General features: G+C 54.1%; 1 protein-coding gene across 7 annotated transcripts in view; it reads right to left on the bottom strand.

The window, feature by feature from the left end:
• Nucleotides 1-112: 112 nt before the first annotated feature.
• The window catches only part of BICDL1 (BICD family like cargo adaptor 1), a 107,098-nt gene continuing 91,447 nt past the window's right edge, over nucleotides 113-15,763 (bottom strand). For 5 of the 7 annotated variants that reach the window (XM_013056610.2, XM_045073714.1, XM_013056611.2 and 2 more), the window contains 4 exons: nucleotides 15,553-15,696; nucleotides 9,441-9,571; nucleotides 4,403-4,523; nucleotides 113-1,610 (listed from right to left, as the gene is read on the bottom strand). In XM_013056610.2, the coding sequence (XP_012912064.2) occupies nucleotides 1,449-1,610; nucleotides 4,403-4,523; nucleotides 9,441-9,571; nucleotides 15,553-15,696 (558 nt within the window). In that variant the 3' untranslated portion in view covers nucleotides 113-1,448. The remainder of the gene's footprint in view (nucleotides 1,611-4,402; nucleotides 4,524-9,440; nucleotides 9,572-15,552; nucleotides 15,697-15,763) is intronic. The other 2 variants (XM_045073716.1, XM_013056613.2) reach the window with 1 other exon arrangement.

The raw sequence follows: 15,763 nt of genomic DNA, 5'->3' as shown, positions 1-15,763 counted from the left end.
GTGTGAGGGACTCCCTCCTGCTGTCCCTACAGAACCGGCAGCCGGTGGCTCTGAGCTGCAAGCTGCTTTCTGACCAGAGCCCTCCGGGTCCCCCAATGATTGAGGCAGGAAGCTCTGTAGAAATTCATTTTATTCTTTGACTATTTTCAAAAGAAGCAGTGGTGCGCTGTTTTTCTAAAAATATGCCTTTATAGATTTATATAGAATATGTATATTATAAAATCCGTACATGTATTTACAGGATTGCTACATACAAAATTACAGCACTGTGGTATGTACATATCTATAGGTACATTCTTGCCGCTCATCCCTGCTGTGCTTTTCCCGTGTGAGGGAGGGAGATGATCCTTGGTAAAGCAGCGTGCGGGCTGGCTCAGCCCCGGGGCCTCGGAGGGAGGGCCTCAGCAGAGCGCGTGGGGCGGCTGCTGAGGAAGGCGCAGAAGCAGCAGGTTGCAGGATTCAGCCTTCCGCAGGCCTGGGGGGCAGTATCTGGTGGCATCAGCTCTGTGGTGCCAGTGCTGCCCTCGAGCTGGAGGTGGCTGACCGCAGACCCCTCGGGGGCCATTCTGTGGCCTGGACTCGCTTGGCCAAGCCAAGAACTTGTATGTGTGAGGGGAGTCGGGGGCCGTGGGAGGAGGAGCAGACCCCCCTCCCAGCTCCGGCCGTGAGGGGCGGCGAAGGACTGGAGGGCTGACACCCGCAGAGGCGGCCCGGAGGCCAGGGAGGGAGAACAGTGGCGGCAGAGAGTGGAAGGGGGGTAGGGCAGGGCCCTTCTTCCTCCTGACCTTGGGATGGCGACAGTCAAGCCCCCGGAGAGCCCAGCGGTGGCTGAATGCAAGAGAACAGCCCCGGCTGGTCAGGCCCCGCGGGCCCGGCCTCCTGCCGCAGAGGTGCTCCGGGCAGAGGTGCATGCACGTGGGTGAGGAGCCGCCTCCCCCTTCCTCTCTGGGCCAGAGGAGGCTCAGCCTTGGACCTGCTGTCCCAGAGGACTAGTAACCCCCGTCCCCACAGCGCAGGCCAGCCGGGGGCCGTGATGGCTTCCAGAGGCACGCAGAGATGGCCATTCCTTCTGTTCCCCATATTCCAAAATAGGAGGGCGGCAGTGCCTGGGGTGGGACAGGGGAGCCCCGGAGGGGTCGGCGGGGTGGGCCATGATCTGCTGCTGCGTCTGCGTGGCAGAGCCCAAGGGGCCGCTCCGGGGGCAGCAGGATCCGGGGGCAGCCTAGGCCAGGCGTGGCCTGGCAATAGGGACAGGGCTCCTGCCTGTCCCTCTGTTGAGGGCAGCCATCAGAGGCCGCATGAGCTCTTCTGGATGACTGGGCCCCAGTGTGGGTGGGCAGTGCGGCCGCTGAGCTGGCCCAGGGGAGCCCTCGTGTGCAAGCATGGTGTGCTGGGGCCTCGCACGCTCAGTCCCCTTAGTGTACCCATCCCTGCTGGCCTGACTCCTCCTAAATTTTCCTGAAGAATGAGAAGAGCCGCTTGCCTTCGGCGGTGCTGGGCTCGTCCCCACGCCCCGCGCCGTGGGCCCTGGGGAGGGCAGCAGCAGGCCGGCTCCGTTCCTTCAGGTGCGTGTCCATCAGCTGCCGGTCAATGACCCTGTGCATGTCGTCCTGCGGAGGGCAGAACGGAGGGAATGAACAGGGGCTCTGAGCCGGGGCGGGGAGCGGGGGCGGCACATGTCAGAGGGACGCGGGATGGGGATGAGATGAGATGGTTGAACGGCTGCAGCCAGCTCAGGCCGACCAAGAAAGCAGCAAGTGTAGACATGATGCCTGGACACACAGGAGCCACCGACACCTCCGCCTCCTCAGGGCTGCGGGCTTCCTGCTCGCTTCAGCTCCGAGGCTGACCGCGCCGCTGGTCTGTCCCTGCGACCCAGAGAAGGGCAGGCCAAAGCTGATACTTCTCTGTCTCCACCCAGGCCTTGCCTGTGACTGGCCGCCTCTGCCCGGCCGCCTGCGTCCCTCAGGGCTGGGGGTGCCTTTCCCTTGGCATCCCTCCCTGGGCCCTAGGGTGACCTCTGCTCGCCAGCTCTCCAGTCCAAAGGCTCAGCTCCAGGGACCTCTCTTGCCCCCTCACCCGCTACAAGTTCTACCTGCATCGTGGATGCCCAGGCACCACGGGCTCCCTCAGCCCTGCCCTTGCCCACAGCCAAGCACACTCGCTGCAGCCTTTCGCGTGTGGCTCGGGCCACGGGCATCCCTGTCTTCAGGGCCTGGCTTGCTCCTGCGTATTAGCGCATATCCCTGGCTTCCTCCCTGGGTTAGCACCTTTACCCAATTTGCTAAAGTTGCCTAAGAGATGCCCCCTCACCCCACATGCCTTGCAAGCACAGCAGATGTATCCCACAGAGGGGCCTCTGGACAGAGCAGCACCGCTCTCTCTCCTTTCTAGTGCTTCGATCCTGACTCTGCACAAGATTCTGCTCGGCAAGGGCGTCCTGCTACTAGCAAAGCATGCAAGCTACTGCTTTGGACGTTGGAACAGCCCTGTCTGGTTAACCCGAGCGGGAACAGAGCCAGCATCTGCCTGATGCCTTCAACCCAAAGCCCAGTGGGCTCTGGGATGCCCTGGTCAAGACACCGAACCCCGCGGAGCACGTCCTGCTTGAGCGCTGAACAGCAAGGGCCGCGCTCAGGCCGTGCTCAGGCCGCCACTCGACGAGGGCAGAAGTGGGGCTGGCGCCCCCCGCTCCATCGCCACCTGTGTTCACACCTGCGCTTCTGTCACTCTAGGTGTTCGTTTGAAACAAAGGGACTTTTCTTACCCCATACGGTCCCAGCAAGCAGCGAGTGTGGACCTCCTGCTTCACCCTCCCTCATTCACGTCCTGCTCTTTGCTCACACTCAGCTGCTCTCCAGTACCTCTCCTCTCCGCAGAAGTAGGGGACATACTCCTCCCAAGTCCCAGTGCCAAACCCTGGGCATGGCGCCCCGTGCTGAGGACCTGCTCAATAAAATCCGTTCCCTGCAGCACTATGGGAATGTAACAGGCTCCTTCAGAAAGAAACCCTTTCAAAGTGCTGGTGGTTTTACCGGCCCACTGCAAACCACATCTTTTACACCTTAACGTTCATCAGGGTAAGCCCATGAAACAGATCACTGTAGAACTTCATACACAGGCGTGAACCACTTAGCATTCCACACCTGCCAGTACTTCTGCGGGCAAAAGAGCCCAGTGGTGAGGCGGGAGCACTGAGAAACCAGGGCCGAGGCGGTCAGAAACGGGCCGGCCTGCCAGTCCTGGGCCGCGGCGGTGGCGGGAGGCACGCTGCGGGGGATGGCACGGCACACACTGCACAGAGATGACGCCGGACGCCGGCACACACAACACGGCGGGCCACAGGAAGGCGGGGGCGAGACGGCGATGGCAGCGGGGGACACGGTGGGTGGAATGGGGGCTTGATCTCACCTCAAAGGCAGGAGGGGTGTACAACTAAAGCTGTTGATACGGGAACTGAGAAAGGCCACTAGATCAGAAACCAAAGGAGCCAGATAGTAAAAAGCCCTGAGGAAGCAAACTGTAGCCAGGAGAGAAGAGAGAAGAATGGGCGGTAAGCCAGTGACCGGCCAGCTGCTGGTGGGCCAGAGCCCAGGAGCCAGGAACCATCTCCCAGGGGAGGGGGGTCAAGTGCTCCTGTGGCCAGGCCGGCCAGGCCCCTGGAGGAATGGTGACTGTTAAACTGCCCGCCAGCGGGGGGGGGGGGGGGGAAAGGGGGGCGCTTTTCTTCTGTCTGCTTCGGATCTTGGGACGGGGTGGGGTGGGGTGGGGGTGGGAGGGGTGGGGGGTGGAGACACGAATGGTTACACCCATATCCTGAAATTGTCCGATCTGAATCTCATTAACAAAAAGCAAGTACAGCCTGGCCCAGTGGGGAGCCAAGCTGGGGCTGGGACCGAGGAGGCTGAGGCACTCAAAACGGTGGTCCTAGAGGAGAGGACACACTGACTCATTTTCCCCCAGGGTAGTGCCCTTTGGAAAAAGGAAGCTGGCCTTTGAGAAAGGGAAGGGCAGCGGTGGCCCACATACTTCCAGCTGTGACTTTTCGTCCCACCATGTAGGGCATCTGGGGCCCTCTGTGATAACAACTGTTTCTTTCCAGCTAATTTAAACAGAGTGGAGACGGCCAGCCGAGGGAAGCCCCTGCTCCAAACCTGGCGGTCACTGCAGCCCTAAAATCTGGCACTGCCTGGGGCTCACCGCTCCGGACAGCATCCTCAGGCCTGCTTCCCTGGGGACTGGGGGAGCACAGGCTCCGAGTCTTACCAGGTGAAGGCGGGTTACTGCTCACCCACGTGCGCAGAACCCTCTAGTAACAAACTCTCCTAATACTCTGCCTGGATTCAGCCACTCCTCCCAGAGCCTCGTCTTCCCTCACCCTGGGTCTCAGGAATCTCCTTACCTGCCAAGCCTCAAGCTGCTGCGAGAGGTTCAGTTTCTGCTGAATGGCATCCAGCAACTGGCTGTTCAGAGACATCATGTCCATCTTGCACTTGGCGAGTTCCAGCTCCACAGCATTTTTCCTAAAAACAGACAAGCCGGGTGAGCATGGGCTCCTTGTACCAGAGGCATCTGATTCTTTACCTGGGGCGCCTGGAGTCCAAGGATAGAGGAAACAAGCTGTGACCAAACACAAAACAAATAGGAACTGTGACAGTAACTAGGATGTTTCTTGCAAAGGACTGGGAAGTTCCCAGCATGGGTTCACATCCACTTCAACTGTGGTAACAGCGTGCAGGTGAAGGGACCATGGGTCCTCCCCGTCTCGCAGAGGAGGGGCCCAGGAAGGAGGACAGAGGAGGACTGGAACCCAGAGGACATCAAAGGCCTCGCAGGGCACTAAGGAGAGGCCATCGTTCCCCCATAGGACCCATCCCCAAGGGAGGTCAAGACCTCGTTCTCCCAGCCCCTCCTTTTCAGGAACAACCTCCCCCCACACAAGGGATGTGTCCTAAAGGCACACAGGTGTGCACAAGTAGCCACACAGTGGTGATGATCACAGCCTAGCTGATCACAGTCACCAACAATCAGGGCACTGGTGGTAAATTATGTGATGGAACACAGTCGTCAGTGACAACCATGACATTGAATATTCATTACTCAGGGGGAAATAGGATGTAATGCCGAATGGAGAAAAGCACCCAAGCCACCGTCCGGTATGGTGCTGGCTTGTAAAAGAAAAACCGCCTGTGTGTACTTAAAGGTCATACACAACGTCGGCGTGGCTATCTCTGGCTGATCATGATGGGCTCCCATATACTCCTGCATTTTGTTTTCACATCTTAATGTTTCACATATTACTGTTTGCCTTTTCCAACATTCCTACAACAATGCAAAAGAAAAAAAAATTTTTTTTTCCCGGGGTGGGAAATGGGAACAGAAAGTGCGAGAGGCTGAGCAGCTTCTGCAGAGGCACTGGTTGCCCGGCTGCCAAACTGGGCATTCCTTAGCCCCTGTCATCAACTGCCTTTTGCATTCGAAACGGCAAAGCAGAACCGCCCCACGCGCCGGGCCAGCGATCAGGGTGCACGTCCCAAGGACGGCTGGAGGACCCGTCTGGGGAGGCTGACGGCTGCAGCAAGCTGAGCACGGCTGAGAGGCGGGGCAGTGGGGGAAAGGCACTCGGGGCCACCGCCGGGACCCGCACTTCCCCTCCGGCCTCAAGTCCGATCCATGAGTCACCTCCCCTGACACCTCAGGGCCGCACAACGTCGCCCCACCCGCCTTTCCCACAGAAGCGTCTGGAGAACTCGCACCACCCTGGTCCGCCCGCCGCACTGCGGTTGAAGGGACAGGAGCAGGGGCCGTCCAATGAGCGCCGGCGTCTCAGACGCCTCAGGCTGCCGTGTCACACCCGCTGCCATTGGCTGCTGGCGGGCGGGCGGAAACTCACGCGGCACCGTTGCCATGGACGCCGGGCCCGCCACCCCCGCAGTCGGGAGGAGCCGCACCAACCCCTGGCTCCGGAGACCGCAGCAGCCTCCTGAGCTTCTGGGCGTCTCCGGCAGGTGGCGCCACGAGAAGCCCGGAGACCCCGGAATGTGCTGACCAAGGCCTCCGGGCGGAGGTCCGGCAGCAGCTGTGCGGCCAGGCTGGCAGGGGGTCCCCTTCCTTCCCCAGAACCGCCGCATCCCAGCCTTGGACTGCACCCCAGAGAGCGTTTGCTCACTGGAGAGTCTCGGTGCTTTTCATTCCCGAGAGCCCCAGGCCAGGAGAGCTAAGCCGCAGAGCCTGCTGATTGATACATTAATCAGAATTTTAAGTATTATCTCAAAGGGCTAGAAGAAGTCCTTATTTAAATGAAACAGCTAGTAACCGACTCCTTTTTGTTTTTGTGAGGCAGACTGCTAGCCCCAGATTTTTGCTTTTAGTGACGACTTTTACCTGTAGGTGACGAAGCCATTACTTAACTTTTCTGTGACTCATTACTGTGCAGAATAAAGAACACCTTCAGGTTTCTGTAGCCCAGGGAGAGAGGAAAGTTATTTTTCCCGGGGGGTTCCCACTCCTCACTACGCACTAGAATCATGCGGTGGGGTTGGGGGCACTTCTAAGAAGTAGCTCCAAACCAGGAGATTCAAGCTGAACTGCTCCAGAGAGGGCCCTGGCTCCCAGGGAGTCCCCAGATGATTCCAAAGTGCAGTGCGGATGGACAGAGATGATGTTTAGGAAAGCATCTTGTAAAACCCTTAAGGTCCTACACAAAGTGTGCTTCCCCCAAATTTAAATGATTCTTTAGGTCTGCTGTCTCAATTCTTTTTTTTTTTTTTTTTTTTTTTAAGATTTTATTTATTTATTTATTTGACAGAGAGAGATCACAAGCAGGCAGAGAGGCAGGCAGAGAGGAGGAAGCAGGCTCCCTGCTGAGCAGAGTGCCCGATGCGGGACTCGATCCCAGGACTCCGAGATCATGACCTGAGCCGAAAGCAGCGGCTTAACCCACTGAGCCACCCAGGCGCCCCTGCTGTCTCAATTCTTTACACCAAGAGTTTAATTTCTAAGGGACAGAAAAAGAGCAAACCTGCTGGAGTGATCTAACCGCCTCCCTCAGCCCCAGCCTTATTACACAGGGTCCACGAAGGCCAAGGCCTCACTGCACAATGCTGAGTACCCCGGGAGGACAGTCTGCTCATCAGCTCAGTCGGACACCGGGAGGTTCACTGGGCCACCTTTGGCAGAAGGCAAAGGCATGCATTTCAAGGTTTCACGGGGACTTGCTGGCCTCCCCGGTCCCCCACGTCAGAGCTAGGTTCCACTTATTTTAAGGGAGAGGACTAGACAACTTCTGTTTCTTCCTTCCTGCACCCTGGTACGTTGTCTGGTTGTGCCTCCCGCCTCCTGTGCTGATGGCAGAATACGGTCAGAGCCGGATGGTCAGCTCCCGTTTGCTTGTCTGGCGGAGAGAAGGTGACCAGCCATTCTCTACTTTTAACTCCATTCTGCTTTTTATTCCCGAAAGGCTTCTACAATTAGCACCTTAATTTTACCATTTTATTCCCTAACTGTATGACACAGTTTCACCCTTTGTTATTCATGAAAGTACACTCCCACTCTAAAATATTCCAGGGCTATTCAAGTATTCGCTAATGAATCAAATATTCTCCAGGAGTCCAGTGGCAGAGAGGCCTGGGTTTGTGAGCCTGAGTGTACTTCCTAAAAGAATTGGAAATTGTCAGACAAGGTCACTGGAGGTCCTGGCCAGAGAGGCAAGGGGATGGAAAGGTAGAACTAAGTAATGGAGATGATGAAATGATTAGAGAGCTAGCGGAAGGGAGTGGACAAGTGTGTGTGGAGGTGAGAAGGGGAAAGGTGTGGGGAATTTCAAAGTCAGAAATTAAAATTTGTCGTGTTACTTTTTAAAATGGTATATAGGGGATGCCTGCGTGGCTCAGTTAGTTAAGCGGCTGCCTTCGGCTCAGATCATGATCCCGGTGTCCTGGGATCGAGTCCCACATCGGGCTCCTTGCTCGGCAGGGAGCCTGCTTCTCCCTCTGCCTCTGCCTGCCACTCTGTCTGCCTATGCTCGCTCTCTCTCCCTCTCTCTCTCTTGCTCTTTTAAAATCTGAAAAATAAATAAATAAAGGGGTATATAGTATCTACTTACTAATTTACTTCAAATGGGCTCCTTTTAGTTTGCTGACAAGCAGCCTGTGTGGTAAAAGGAAAGGATGTGGGGACAAGGGTCAGGAGACCTGAGGGGGAGGCCAGTGATCACTGCTGGCCGTGCAGCTGGGGAAAGCATCTCAGTTTCCTCCTCTGTAAAAACTGGGATTAAAAATTTTAATTCTCGCTGTGACTGAGAGGATTCAAGGGTGAAATGTTTTGTAAGCAGTGAAGTGACACAGATGTTTTGAACGTTTGAACGTGTTGCAAAGTGCCCCGCGAGCAGACATTTTCAGTACCTTTTATCTCCTCACAGTGAAGAGGGCAGATTAAATCATGATAAAAAATCATTTGAAGGGGGATGGGGAATATGTAAAATTTTTTTGCCTATGTACCGTCAAATTTTTTTAATGTAAGAGAATGCATTTCTTCTCTGCTAAAGAAAACCCAAAACACTATTAAAATATGACCCAGTTTACAGGGGATACAGGTGAGAGAAAACTGCTGAATGACACTCTGAGGACCCCTCGGACCCAGAATGCGGACAAATCATCGGTGTCTTCAATAAAGAGATGCCGTGTGAAAAAAGGATGGGGGGAACTTAGGTGCATATCAGCTAGACGGGGTTGTGGGCTTTGGAGGCTGATTCTAATCAATTATAAAAGGACATTTATGGGGCAACTGGTTACTAGATGATATTAAGAAATTACTGTAAGTTTTTTCAAGTGTGACGACCTTATTGTGGTTGTGTGTTTTCCATAAAGAGTATCTGGTAGAATCTGTACTGAAGTGTTTACGGATGAGATAAGGGATCTTGTGATTTGCTTCCACACAGCTCCACAGGAACGCGGCCGGTGGGGTGTAGATGAAGCAGTGGCCATGTGCCGATTAGGGTTGAAACCAAAAGACAGGTAGGGAGGGTCCACCTTACTTTTTTCTACTTTTGTGTATGCTTGAAAATGCCCAAAATAAAAAGTAACAAAAATTCCCCTAAAAAAAAGAAACCCCTAAAAATAAAGAAGTTGAGGTAGATCTATATAATGAAATTGGAAAGCTAAGATATACAGACACGCAGAGCATCGTCCCAACAATACTTTAAAAAAACCCAAACAAGCACATACAGCTGGATACACCCAGAAAAAAGAGCTGCACGGACCACACATCTGACCTCCAATAGTAGTGTCTGTCTGGGGAGAAGAGCCAGACTGGGGGTGAGGGTGGCTAGCAGGGAAACGCTTTCACTTTTGTCGTCTTCTGTAGCATTTCACTTTTAAAACTGAGCTCATACTCATGTTGCTTGTGATTAAAGTAAAATTTGACAAACCATGCCCACTCACTTTGCAATGGCCTCGTCGCGGTCCCGGATGGCCTTCTGAAGCTGCTCCTTTGGCTCCTTGTCCTCAGATGTCACTCTGAGTCGGTCTCTCTCCTCCTTCAGTGCAGTCATCTCCACACTCAGCAGCGTCACCTGATGGGAGACCACAGGGATGAATGTGGGGCTACCACTGCTGCTGGCCTGAGGGGTTGCCCTGAAAGAGGCAAAAAGGAACAAGCAGCCCCAGGTGGGTGCTTGTAGCTTCCCGAGGCTCCTGGCTCTGAGAGATGCCCAGCTCTTCCGGAGAAGGGATGCCACAAGCTAGGCTGGAGCCCACTGGCAGGGGTGTGGGGGTGGGGGATGAAGTTCAGCCCCGGACAGCAGCCACAGGGGTCAGATCCCCTTTGGATGTAACATTCCACACCACCACCTCCATTTCAAGGCACTGGCAGGTACTAATGAAGACCACATGTGCATCAAGGCCCTGAAACGCAAGGTTATGGGGGGACTCAAGTTTTGTTCCCAGCCATCTTCCACTCAACAAGGAACCCTGCTATGCACAGGGCCCTAGCAAAGCCTGGCTCCCATTTCTGTAAGGTACTTGATGCAGCCTGGTCACTCAGCTTCCCTGCTCAAAGCCACATGGAATTTAGACACCCATGTGATACCATTTTTCACTCAAGCCTGTTACCTTTTCTGTGGTCCATGCCTCAGTGAATGGTCCCACAGCCTATTCACTGGGGGTCATCCTTTGGTGGTAGGGAACCCTTCCTTGTGGCTCCCTCAGTGACCACAGCTTACCCCACCCAGTGTACAGGAACCCTCTGGACACCTAAGGTTCTGCAGTGGTAGGAAGCGTGTCTCATTCATCTGTGCATTTCAGAGCCTGACTATATGATGCTCAATCTGAAAATGCTTGTGCAGTAGACAACTATCTTCTTCTTGGCTAGTCATCATCCCAAATGCATTCCTCATTGAGGGACACTCCTGATTACATGAGTCTTGGTGAGAAACAGGGGATGCCCTCCCAGTAAGGTAGCCAAAAGGGAGAGACATATCCTTTCCTAGGCACCCAGACATGGAAAGGTGACCTAGATGTGTGAGTCACATTTCCCTGCCTGGGACTGCCATTCTCGAGGGTTCAGCAAAGCCACAGGTCAGGGGGAAATTATTACACTGATAGCAGACTGCTTCTGTGGCCCTACTTCCTATGGCTCATTTCTGTTTTGGAGCTTGGTTCTCCAGCCTTCCTGCTGATTCTGTTAGCTATCAGATTTAATTCCAATACAGTCTCTCTCTTCTTAAGCAGAGAGTTTTTGTTGTTTGCAATCAGAAACCCTGCTTGGTAGAACTTTCAGTAAAAATTTTTGAATGAATGGAAGGGTGGGAGCCCCTTCTCAGTCGGTAGGCTCAGACTGGAGTCAGGATGCCTGGTCCTGCCCTCTTGTTAAATATTACACATACTTGGACACTTTCCCAAGGGAGGATCTATCCGTACGGGTCCAGTCCTCCCACTAGGGGACAGATGCCACCTTTTGGTGTACCCCCCTCTTCAAGTCCCAGGCCTCAACATCTTCAGACAGACTGAAATTGAGCAAAGACCCCAGAGCAAGGCTGAAGATCCAGCTTCCCTGAAGATGCTTCGGACCCCAAGACTGAGGCTGCACAGTGGCCCTCTCCTGGGGTAGAGGTGCTTTGGAAGAAATCAGAGGATGCCCGATAATGAAGGGGCATACAGGGCAATTGTTGTTACTGGGGACAATGGATATTGTACTCTTAGGGTCCTGGCACATGAGCACCAGGTGATCTGTGCTTTCACGGTGGGGACAGCTGCGGTGAGCAGGGCTGCCGGCCACAAGGAAGAACAGGCTGGGGCGCCTGCAGAGACCACAGGATGTAGCCAGTCCCGAGGCACGCAGGCAGCAGGTGAGAAACCCAGCCTCACCCTTCCTACTTGCAGGTTCTGTAGCCTCGTAGGCCTGAAACTCAAGACCCAGAAAGTACCTGGCAGAGAGAGAGCCAGACCTTCTCCAACCAAATCAGCCCTAATGTGGCCTCAGGCTGGCTGTGTGCCAGACAAGGGTTTTGCCAGCTGAGTAAGCTATAGATAAAACAGATAAAACCACATGCGAGGCAAGAAATGCCAAAATTTAATAGGCTCCAGAAAAAACTCCACAAGAACTTTTTGCTTTGGTCTGGAAAACTTGGTCAAGGTAGAGACGGACCATCAGCTATCTTAGAAGTGACAAGGGACTTCCTTCTTTGAGCTGCACATACTTTTCATAAAAAAAGTAAAAAAAGGAATAAAAATAACTAGTTCCCCACATCAGGTTGTTGTGAGGCTCAAATGAGGTAACTGACACCAAGGATGGAGCTCAGCACCCGGCGGGAAGCTCTATGCCCTTCTCTTCCCCACCCCAGCGCAGACCTACTGCTGGGGCTGTTTACACACTGACTCTGGTGGCAGCCACCCCTAACTCCACTTCTCCCACATAAAGTAGGTGTTCTCATGAGTGAACAGGATCAAAGAAAATATCCTGAAGTCATATATCCAGGGTTTTCTTTGCCCATTTGATAATTATTTTTGTGCCTATCCTAGGTAAGGCTTGTGCTAGACGCTTTAAGAGAAGACAAAGAGAAGTCAGACCTCAAGGTCGTCCTCGTGGGGGCTAAGGTTACGTGGGTAGAGATGGAAGCGACGGTGACCAGGACACAGCAGGCCTGAGGGCTCTAGGGAGAAGGGAATCAAGGGTTTGAAGGAAGAAGTGAAACCTGAAGGATGAGTAGGGCTGGTATGCGCAGGTGGCCGGGGAGAGTCTTCCGGACAGAGGCCAAGGGCCAGAGAAAAGGCCCAGATGTGGGCAAGCACAGAGAGTGTGCGCCATGCCCTTTCACAGTCTGTGTTCAATCGACTAAAGCACAGGAGGGGAGATGAAACAACGGGGAAGAGGCTGGATGGCTGCCATGCAGCCAGTCTGTGGGGCCGTGAGAGTTTGAGGCTTCCCGCCATGGGACAAGAAGACGCCGACTAGAACCTGTTTCCAAGCTGTGCTTCAGGAAGATCAATCCAAACCATGTGTGGGGTAGGTGGGCTGGGGAAGTGATGGACAAAGCCATGGTGTGACGGCATGGAGGTCTGAAACACGGCGATGGCTAGGAAGCCGGAGGAGAGAGAGCACAGAGAGATTTCACACAGGAGGGGCCGCCCAGATTTCATCAGTGACAGCCTTAGTGTGCCCAGTATGTGCTCCGCTGCGTGGTCATGGCCCTGTGGGGAGAACTGGCTAGTGCTCCAGTCAAGCCCTATAAAGGAACCAAACACAGGACGGGGACTATTCCTTCCTTCCTTCCTTTAAGATTTCCTTATTTATTAGAGGGAGAGAGCGAGCGAGCGAGAGAGCGTGCAGGTGCACACGCTTGCAGCAGGAGGAACAACGAGTGAAGGAGATGGAGAGGGAAGAGCAGACGCCCTGCTGAGCACGGAGCCCAACGCGGGGCTCCATCCCAGGACCCTGAGATCATGACCTGAGCCGAAATCAAGAATCGGCTGCTTAACCGACTGGGCCCCCCCAAAGGCCCTGGGCCTGGGACTATTTCTCAGTGCACCTCCCACAGCCTGGTTTCGCGGCCTGGGGATCGGTGGCGGGGCTCCCCAGATAACTGGTTTTCCTATTGCTCTGAACATCCTCTCTGCCTCCCAGCAGCTGCTCCAGACCCCAGTGAGCCCTGCCCAGGAGGGAGCAGGAGCCTGCAAAGCTGTGGGGAATGTGCAGGCTATGTAGGGGTGGGAGGGAGCTCTCCATGGCATAGGGGTGTGGGGTGGTCTTCAGGTTTGGTTACAGATTCTTGTCTCAAACATACCTATCAGTTAAAATTAAACCTGGGCTCTCTTTTACTTAAATTTGGATAGGCTTCTGGGGGGCTGGTCACTTCCCCTTCCAGGTCCTACAGCTTTTACGTCTGGCTCAGTTTCCGGAAGAAAAAAAGAACACCGTTGGCGGGGAAAGCAGTGGGCTCGGAGGCCGGATCATCCCTTGGATGAAGCTTCACCCTAGTCTAGCAGCGGTCTGCTGGCACTTCGGTTTCACATAAGTATGTCTGGGCTCTGGCCCCTCCTCCCCGCCGCTCCCCACCCCAAAGAGGACAGAGCTAGTTGGACTCCTCTCAGCATTCTAGGAGAGGCTGTGGAGCCCAAGGGCATCCATCCTGAGCACCTCAGGGTCTAGAGCAGTGCAGGCACCCAGGGAGGGCAAGGGGCCCACTCAGAGGGCCACCGTGTCCGAGGCATGCTATAGTTCGGTCTGTGTCCTACCCGCTGCCTTGGGAGGTCGGTGTTACCCCCATGGGCTGGTTCTGGATAGATGTACTTTGGCTGAGAGATCTGCTGCCTTGTCTAAGCTTTTGGGAAGAGATGACCCACTCAAGAGGCCCAGTTCCATACCCCATGGGGCTGAGCAGAACTCTCTGCTTGATGGCATAAACCACTTATCAGCTGAAGTATTAAGGAGAATGCCCTGGTGGAGACAGGCTTGGAGAGAGCCACGTCCAGACCCTCAGCCACCTGTGCCTTGCTCTGGTTTCTCAACAACGCCCCCAGCTCTTTCTAGCTCTGCTAGTCTGAGAAGCAACGAAACAAACCAGCCAATACCAGAGAGCTGATAAGAAGCTCCCCCACAGGGCGCCTGGGTGGCTCAGTGGGTTGCTCAAACTGTCAGAATCCGCCAGATAATTTGGGCTCTGTGGAAGGTAGCATGTCACTGGAAGAAATGGGAGGGTCATGATCTCAGAGTCCTGGGATCGAGTCCTGCATCGGGCTCTCTGCTCAGCGGAGAGCCTGCTTCCCTCTCTCTCTCTCTGCCTGCCTCTCCATCTACTTGTGATTTCTCTCTGTCAAATAAATAAAATAAAATCTTAAAAAAAAAAAAAAGAAGCTCCCCCACAAAAATTTAAGCGGGTTTAAGTAAATGAAACTTTTATTCACCCAAAGAACGGTCAGATCCACCTTGTCCTGTTTTTTGATTCTTACAGTTTGAAGACCCGAGCTGCTGTCTGGACCACCCCTGGCCAAACTACCGCCTGAGCGACTCAGGCTTTAGGCATGACAATGTCCTCGGCTGCCCAGTTCCATTCTTTGGGGCCTGGGCAGAAACAAGCTACAGCTTTCGAGAGCATTACTCTGGCCTCACTGTCTGTCACTCCCAGAGAGAAGGGTAGAGCAAGAGCTGCACGAGGGTCTCCCAGGATCTTTCAAGAAAATTATAGTAGGATGTCCAGTGGGTATGAGCCCCCAAATCAGTTTATTTCTATAAGGCCCTTTAAATTTAAGAACTACTGACTGAAGCAAAAGCCAGGCTTAACCTCCATCTCTCAGCGACCTGTGGCGGCAGGGAGGGCTGACCAGCTTCGGACGAGGGAGGAAGGGGGCACAGGCTGGGTGGGGGCAGGGGTTAAAACGCTACCTGTTTGGTGTCCCTCACACATGGGACAAAACACTACTCCTGACCCTGTCAAAAGGAAGCGCCTTATTATTTCTAGGACAGAATCTAGAAGCTCCTGTCTGGGTTGGGGGCTGCTCTGAGCGCTTTAGAATATTTCAGACTGGAATACAGATGTCCTTCTCCAGGATTCTCGAGAGAAACGAAATGATGATCAAACAGAAATGGAACAGCAAGAGCAGCAGTAAGTGCTTCTGAAGCTGAAAAACAGGCTGGCAGAGGTGACGGCATTAGAGCGAGAACAGGCCGGCGAAGATCAATTGCTTCTTGGTTTGCAAACTTCCCTGCTTAGAAGCTGCTGGAAAAACATCCGTGAATGTCCTGAGAGCTATGGCACTTCAAACTGTCAGAATCCGCCAGATAATTTGGGCTCTGTGGAAGGTAGCATGTCACTGGAAGAAATGGGAGGGTCAGCTATTTTTATCCCTAACAATTTTACTTTGGGCTAAACCAGAGGGTTGGCTGCTTCTCTTGAAGATGCTCAGCTTACCTCAACTTCAGGTCACTGTCCTCTGAGGACCTGTCAGGGGAGAGCCACTTCTCATATAGACGAGGGAGAGGGAAACTCATGAGGGTCCCAAGAGACCTTGGGGGACACATGCACATTTCCTGCTCAGGACTGAGGACAGGGGTGCTCACCTGACTGTGGAGTTGCTGCAGCTCCTCTAGGCTTTGCCTCAGTTTACCCCTCTCTCCCTCCATGAGTTCCCTTAGGGCTCTTGAGTCCTCACTGGTCTGCCTTATCTGTTCTTCTAAGGAGTCATCGTCAATTCTCCGGGAGCTCTGACAGTAAAAGAGAAAGCCACCACCCCGAGAGATGGTGCAAGCAGAGGTGGGTGCGGTGAGACGG

Source organism: Mustela putorius, unplaced genomic scaffold (genome assembly GCF_011764305.1).
Source record: "Mustela putorius furo isolate JIRA1106 unplaced genomic scaffold, ASM1176430v1.1 tig00537248_pilon_pilon_pilon, whole genome shotgun sequence".
NCBI classification, from domain to species: domain Eukaryota; kingdom Metazoa; phylum Chordata; class Mammalia; order Carnivora; family Mustelidae; genus Mustela; species Mustela putorius.
Note: the sequence above shows the minus strand (reverse complement) of the source record. Positions and strands in the feature narration are given on the sequence as shown.